The 8,352-nt window shown below is 37.9% G+C and overlaps 1 protein-coding gene across 1 annotated transcript in view; it reads left to right on the top strand.

The window, feature by feature from the left end:
• Nucleotides 1-8,017, top strand: part of HP1BP3 (heterochromatin protein 1 binding protein 3) — a 40,860-nt gene extending 32,843 nt beyond the window's left edge. Inside the window, exon 12 of the mRNA XM_074306021.1 lies at nucleotides 7,986-8,017. Coding sequence (XP_074162122.1) covers nucleotides 7,986-7,996 — 11 coding nt within the window. The 3' untranslated portion in view covers nucleotides 7,997-8,017. The remainder of the gene's footprint in view (nucleotides 1-7,985) is intronic.
• The last annotated feature ends 335 nt before the right edge of the window (nucleotides 8,018-8,352 follow it).

Below are 8,352 nucleotides of genomic sequence, written 5' to 3' on the forward strand. Positions count from 1 at the left end.
ACTAATTCTTTATTAAGCAAATGTTACAGAAAACATCTCATGTAATGTGTTCAAACTCTGTTCTTAGGAACTCATGTCACATCTTTAATGATCCAGGGGCTTATTACCACAAATTAGGGGGAAAATATTCCCATGGCTGCACACTCCAACTGACAAGTGTTCTTAATGAAAGAGAAGGCTTCCTCAGACTCATGGAAGAATGATGAAGGAGTAGCAAAGATGCCTATAATCTCTTGTGATAAGTTAAATGTATATTCAGATGTAAATTTTAAAACTGCATTCTATAAAGGAATGCTAATTCTTGTACTATGACTGCTAAATACCTGTTCTGAGAATTACCTGTTCTTTTAGAAGCTTTAGGTTTGAAACAATTTTTTTTTTTTAATATTAAAATTTCTTTTTTTAAACAAGCAGCTGGTGGTACAATGGACAGTGGTTCTGGACCAGAAGTCAGGAAGACCTGAGTTTAAATTTTGCCTCAAGCACTTTGTAGCTATGCAACCCCAGGCAATTCATTTTCTTTCCAACTTGCCTCAGTTTCCTTGACTGTAGAATGAAGATAATAATAGTACCTGACTTCCCATTGATGTAGGGATCAAATGAGAAGATATCTATAAAGTACTTCACTTTGGTACATAGTAAGTGCTATATTAATGCTTCTTTCTCTTCTCCTTTCCTTGATAAAGTTTTTTTTTGTTTGTTTTAGCAACAGACAATACCAGAGGACAATAGCAAAATGTAGCCTACAAATACTTTCGCGCATGTACACACACACACACACACACACACACACACACACACACACACACACTCTTAGTTACTAGGAAGTACAGTTTCCTCCTCCTTTGGAGTTATTCTAGGAATACTAATCTTAGCTCACATTTACAGAGTATTTCATTTATAAACAAATGTGTCAGGTCAAGCACTATCACTACCATTTTGTCATTTGAGAAAAGGAGGCCCAGAGGGAAGACAGTAGTCCTCAAGGTCTCGAGGCTGGGAAGGCTCCTGGCTTATACCTCATCTTTTTTCATGTGTTCTGCAGGAAAGCTATCATCATAGGCAGCTAGGTGGCCCTGGGCCAGGAGTCAGGAAGTCCTGAGTTTAGATCTAGCCTAAGACATTTGCTAGTTGTGTGACACAGGACAAAGAACTTCACCTCTTCCTCTGTTTGCTCATCTATAAAATGGCACCTCCCTCTCAAGGCTATTGTGAACATCAAATGAGACAATGTGTAAAGCGTTTAGCACAGTGCCTAGCACATAATAAGCACTACATAAATGTTAGCTACTATATTATTAATATTCTTTGTGTCTTCTTTATGGACAAGCAGTGACTTCATGCCTAATGAGAAATGCAGTAGTTACGTGGCTGTGATTGAGGGATATTGAACATTCATGTTCTTTTGCACTTAAAAAGCAGTTGGCAGTGGGAGGAGAGGGGGGAGGCAGCTAGGTGGCACAGTGAAAAGAGCACCAGCCCTGAAGTCAGGAGGATCTGAGTTCAAATCCAGTCTCAGACACTTAACAATTCCTAGTTGTGTGATCCTGGGCAAGTCACTTAACCCCAATTGCCTTAGGGGGGTTTAAAAAAAGCAGTTGGGTAAAAATTGAAAAATATTTGAAAGTGAAATATTCTTAACTTTTTATCCCATAAAAAGAGATTCTCATTACAAGAATAGGAAACCCTTCACTTTGCTATATTACCTGAAGAAAAAATTCTTAAGTAGTCATCTAAAAATCCAACCCCAGTAATGTCAACAAGCAGTTATAAGAAAGACTACATGCCAAACACTGTGCTAAGTGCTGAGGATACAAAGAAAGGATGCAAAAGACAGTTCTTGCCCTTAAGAAGCCCCCAATCCAATGATATAACATGCAAAGAACTATATAATAACATGAAATATAAATTGGAGATGATCTCAGAGGAAAGACACTGACACTACACAAGACTGTGAAGGCGAAATTTTAGCTGACACTTGAGGAATCCAAGAGGCAATGGGGAAGAGAGAGAAAATTCCAGGCATGAAGGACAAACAGCCTGAGAAAAGGTACAAAGTCCCACTGAGCATCTTGTTCCAGGAAGAGCACAGTAGGTGAAGCGATAGATAATTTGGAAAGGTAAGGAGGATAAAAATGGTGAAGAGCTTTGAAAACCAGATTGAGGACTTTATACTTGGTAAGAATATACATTTATATACCATCTGAAGGTGCTGATAAGGAGCCACTTGAATTTATTGAGTAGGGGAGTGATATGGTCAGATTTGTTCTTTAGGAAAAATCAATTTGACAGCTGAGTAAAGGAAAAACTTGAAATAGGAAATCCCACCAGTAGCCAATTTCAAAAGTCTTAAGTATGAGATGACAAGAGCCTGCACAGGATTGGGGCTGAAGACAGTGACTGAGGAGAGATGGGGACATATTCAAGAGACGTCCCAAAGGTTGAATCAACAAATCTTAGCAACAGATTAGATATTGGGGGGCAGGAGTGAAAGAAAGGAGACAAGGATGACACCTGGAGTTGAGTCTGATGACTGGTGAGATGATAATGCCTTAGACAAGAATCAGTACGTTTGGAAGAGGAAAGGTGTGGATGTTAATGTGAAAATTCTAAATTCCTGCATGATTATACCTGCCCGGTGAGTTATTATCAACTATGCAGGGAAGCATATTATCCCTATGCTGTTGGGATTGTATTCTGTTCACCTGCTTCTAGAGATCTAACACCGATTTTTGAAGTCTTTGTCCTAGAGAGTCCGCTTCCCTAAAGCTCTAATCCATTCCCGCAGTAAGCATGCTGCTGGCAGTTGACTTTTATGATCAGCTTATTCCTTAAAGAAGTTAAACACTTTTTGCCTTGTTCACAACTCAGCTCTCTCTCCTTATCTTTCACAAGATTGCTATGGTAAGATTGAATTGCCTAGTAGGAAACTCCCTCCTCCCTTCTCCAGTTAAATTAATTTGATGTAGTTTTATTAGTAGTTTGGTAGTTTCCATCTGAAAGTTAAGGGAAGTAAATTTTTTTCTTTTTTCTGCCCTTTTATGAAATCACTTTGTTTTGAGAGTTGCCCGAGCCAGAGTCACCTAATGATTCAGCTTGTATCAGCGTCCACAGCTTATGAGTGATCCCAGTATCCAGAACCTTTCCAGAAGAGCAGGAATCTGATCCCAACTCAAGGTCATCTCCAGGCTAAGACATGAGGACATCTGTAGAAGATTCTGAAAGGATTCATATGAGCTAAGTCACACCTGAAATTTTGGGTTTCAGGAAGATTCCTTTGTCCACGGTTAGCTGTCAATTAACCATGGTATGTGATTTTGAAGTTTAATGTTACAATCATCTCTTATTTGGGTCAAAGACTTTGGCCACTCTTTTCTTCTATGGGAAAGAAAAGTGAAGGTTCATACATTTGTTTTGCAAACCTAGTAAGTGATAAATCTAGATTAAAGCAAAAGAGTCAGGGTAAGGGATGGAAAATAAATCGTCAAGCAAATATGGGCAATAGGGATCATTTATGGGATCTTTATGTCTGGGCTAGCTTTCTTTTAAATTTTTTTTTATTAAAGCTTTTTATTTAGAAAGCATATGCATGGGTAATTTTTCCAACATTGACCCTTGCTGTTACTACTTGGCTTATATTCCAAAGAGATCCTAAAGAAGGGAAAGGGACCCGTATGTGCAAAAATGTGGCAGCCCTCTTTGTAGTGGCCAGAAATTGGAAACTGAGCAGATGCCCATCAGCTGGAGAATGGCTGAATAAATTGTAGTATAAGAATATTATGGAATATTATTGTTCTGTAAGAAACGACCATCAGGAGGAATACAGAGAGGCGTGGAGAGACTTACATCAACTGATGCTGAGTGAAATGAGCAGGATCAGGAAATCATTATACACTTCAACAACAATACTATATGATGATCAATTCTGATGCATGTGGCCTTCTTCAACAATGAGATGAATCAAATCAGTTCCAATAGAGCAGTAATGAACTGAACCAGCCACACCCAGCGAAAGAACTCTGGGAAATGAGTGTGAACCACTACATAGAATTCCCAATCCCTCTATTTTTGTCTGCCTGCATTTTGGATTTCCTTCACAGGCTAATTAATTGTACACTATTTCAAAGTCCGATTCTTTTTGTACAGCAAAACAACTGTTTGGACATGTATACATATATTGTATTTAACTTATACTTTAACATATTTACCATATATTGGTCTACCTGCCATCTGGGGGAGAGGGGTTGGGGGAAGGAGGGGAAAATTTGGAACAAAAGGTTTAGCAATTGTTAATGCTGTAAAATTACCCATGCATATATTTTGTAAATAAAAAACCATAATAAAAAATAAAAAAATCGACCCTTGCATAATCTTTTGTTGCAAATTTTCCCCTCCTTCCCACCCCTCCCCTAGTTGGCAGGTAGTCCAATACATATTAAATATGTTAAAATACATGTTAGATCCAATTTGTGTATACAAATTTATATACTTATCTTATTGTGCAAGAAAAATCAGATCAAGAAGGAAGAAAAAGAAAAACTGGAAAAAAATGCAAGCAAAGAGAGAGTGAGAATGCTATGTTGTGTTCCACATGTTCCCACTTCTCTCTCTGGGTGTAGATAGCTCTCTTCATCATTGAACAATTGGAACTGGTTTGAACTATCTCAATATTGAAGAGAGACACATCCGTCAGAATTGATCGTTATATAGTCTTCTTGTTGCCATGTATAATGAGCTCCTAGTTCTGCTCATTTCACTCAGCATCAGTTCCTGTAAGTCTCTCCAGACCTTTCTGAAATCATCCTGTTGGTCATTTCTTGCAGAACAATAATATTCCATAACATTCACATACCATAATTTATTCAGCCATTCTCCAATTGATGAGCATCCATTCAGGTTCCAGTTTCTAGCCACTACAAAGAGGGCTGCCACAAATATTCTTGCACATGTGGGTCCCTTTTCCTCCTTTAGGATCTCTTGGGATATAAGCCCACTAGAAACACTGCTGGGTCAAAGGGTATGCACAGTTTGATAACTTTTTGAGCATAGTTCCAAACTGCTCTCCAGAATGTTGGATCCATTCACATTCCACCAACAACGTATTGGTGTCCCAGTTTTCCCACATTTGTTGGAATACATGGGAGCCACCTGACAGTGGGCTACTGGAGATCCAACCCAGAATGGATCTCCTCTTGTGAGAGGATGATACAAGGAGACTGAGAGGCAGTTGCTGTTGTCTGACCTCTCTCCTCTTCCTCCTACCTCCAATTTATCTCATTCCCACTCTGCAACACCTGTGTCAGCAAAGGCTGCCCTGCAACTCCTTCAGATGTTATGATCCATAGCTTTGGAGACTCTTGGAAAATTGACCTGTCACTTAACACATATCCCCTCTAACATTCGTCATTATCTTTTCCTGCCATCCTAGCCAATCTGATAGGTGTCTAGTGATATCCCAGAGTTGTCTTAATTTGTCCGGTCAATAGTTATTTGGAGCACCTTTTCATGTAGCTACAAATAGTTTCAATTTCTTCATATGAAAATTGTCTGTTCATATCCTTTGACCATTTATCAATTGGAGAATGGCTTGAACTATTATAAATTTGAGTCAATTCTCTATATATTTTAGAAAGGAGGCCTTTATCAGATCCTTTGAATGTAAAGATGTTTTCCCAGTTTAATTGCTTCCCTTCTAATTTTGTCTGCATTAGTTTTGTTTGTACAAAAACTTTTAACTTAATCTAATCAAAGTTATCTATTTTGTGATCAGTAATGATCTCTAGTTTTTCTTTGGTCACAAATTCCTTCCTTCTCTACAGATCTGAGAGGTAAACTATCCTGTGTTCTTCTATGTCTAGATCATGAACCCATTTCAACCTTATCTTGGTATATAGTATAAAGAGTGGGTCAATGCCTAGTTTCTTCCATACTAGTTTCCAATTTTCCCAGCAGTTTTTGTCAAATAATGAATTCTTGTGAAGGTCCGGGCTAGCTCCTCTGAAGAGCTCAGAATAAGTCCTGGCCAGGATAAGCAAAAGTCTTTGCCCCATGTTGTGGGAGCCAAAATGTAAAGGTCCTGTCATCTCTTCAATTATAATCCTTCTCTGGGAGATCTCTTTTCTGTAAAATCTTTTCCTCTGTGAGCAGGTTTTTTAGGAAGCTTCTAGAGCCTCCAGGCAGACTCTCCTTCCAGACCACGGTCTAAACTCAAACTCCTAGTCAGACTAACTCCAGGCTCAATGCTGCCTCTTTTATCCTCCCAGAGAATGGGCATATGAGAACTCAGGAATTTGTGGGAAAATTACTTCAACCAATGGACTTGCTCCTTTTAAAGGTTATGTAAACTCCTGTGGCTCCCCCTTTCTTTTGTTTTTGGAGGAGTGTCTTAATGTCTCTGTTTCTTCTCTCTACTATTGCCTGACCTTGCGAATTAAAAGGTATGCCAGTGGTGTGTAAAATCTTATACTGTGCACAAAAGTGTGCAAAATGTTTAGAAGTATATGCAGGTCCATTATCTTTTTTTATTTCTTGTCTCTATAAAATGTGCATTCCTCCCCCCCCCCTCCCCCCCCCCCCCCCCCCCCCCCGCCCCAGACTGACAGAAAGACACACCCACACACTGAGAGCAGGAACTATATATCATTTCAGATAAGCAAGATAGTGTAGTGGATTAAAAGAGCTACCTTTGGAATGAAGTGAGTTCAAGTTTTTCCACTGACATTTCATTTCTATATAACTGGTCAATTCTCTAGCTCCAGGCAATTGTGACTAGGAGCTACAGAAAAGGTGTTGACCTTTATGTAAAGTCCCTGTTCTCACCTTGTAATCCTAACAAATTCTTATCCCAAAAGCTGGGGTCTTTGGGTTTGTCAAACACTAGATTGTATAGTCATTAACTATTTTGTCCTGTGAACCTAACTTATCACTAGTCACTAGTTCTTCATTAATTCCTTTGAAATTCTTGATCTTTTGTTCTTCCAGATGAATTTTGTTGTTACTTTTTCTAGTTCAGTAAAATAGTTTCTGGGATATCTTTCTTGTATGAAAAATAAATAAATTAGAGAACACTTTGATAGGATGTGAGAATCATCTTGCACATCCCTTTCCATCCCACAATAATAAAAAAGAGGAAAAGACTTCAGTACAACTGACAAAGTAAAGATTCCACTGGGGGGGAGCCTGGAAATAGTTTGAGTATGAAATAACTGGAATCCTTTTTAAAAATGAATCATTGGAATTTTTTTTTAAGTACTTGAGAAGCCAGTGCAGCCAAAATTAGAAGAAAAGTAGGAAAGTGGGGAGACTGGTAAATTTACAGCATTTCTCTGACAAAGGTCTCATTTCTCAAATGTATAGAGAGAAAACCTGCGCCAAATTTATAAAAAGAATCATTTCCCCAAATGACAAATGTGCGAAAAGTCGATTTTCAGAGGAAGAAATCAAAGTTATTAGTAGTCTTGTTTTAAATGACTTATAACCAGAGAAATGCAAGTCAAAACAACTCTGAGGTACCACTTCACACCTATCAGATTGGCTAAGATAATGAAAAAAAAAAAGAAAAAAAAAAAAAAAAGAAAGTGACAAATGCTGGCTGAAATGTGAAAAATGAATGTTGATGGAATTGTGAACTGGTCTACCCACTCTGGAAACTATTTGGAACTATGTCCAAAGAGCTATCAGACCGCACATACCCTATGACTCAGCAATATGCCATTAGATTTTTATTCCTTAGAGGTCAAAGAAAAAGGAAAAAATATTTGTACAAAAATATTTATAGCAGTTCTTTCTGGGGTGACAAAGGGTTAGAAACTGGGTAGATGCCCATGAATTGGAAAACAGCTAAACAATTTATGGTATCTGAACATGATAGAATAATACATAAAAAATAATGAGCAGCCTAGTTTCAGAAAAACTTAGGAAGAATTATATGAATTGATACAAAGTGAAGTGAGCAGAACCAAGAGCACAATGTACAGAGTTAATAGCAATATTATAACAACAATCAACTAAAAAAAAATCTGATCAATTTAATGACCAATAACTCATGATGAGTCATGCTATCCACATCCAGAAAGAGAACTGATAGCTTCAGAGCACAGAGTGAAACATATTTTCTTCTCTTTATTTTTCAGAACATGGTTAATGAAGAAAAGTATCTTGGCTGATTTCATATGTAGACTGGATCTTGTATTTCTTGGCTTCTAATGGGTGAAGGAGGATCGAGAAGAAAGGTGAGAATTTGGAGTTGAAAACAAATTTTTTTTAAAGTGTTGGAGTTTTTTCCTTCACTTTCCTCTTGACATGCTTACAGTTTTGCCATCCCTTTTGATTTATTGTTTTTTCCTTCCTCCC

Source organism: Sminthopsis crassicaudata, chromosome 3 (genome assembly GCF_048593235.1).
Source record: "Sminthopsis crassicaudata isolate SCR6 chromosome 3, ASM4859323v1, whole genome shotgun sequence".
NCBI lineage: Eukaryota > Metazoa > Chordata > Mammalia > Dasyuromorphia > Dasyuridae > Sminthopsis > Sminthopsis crassicaudata.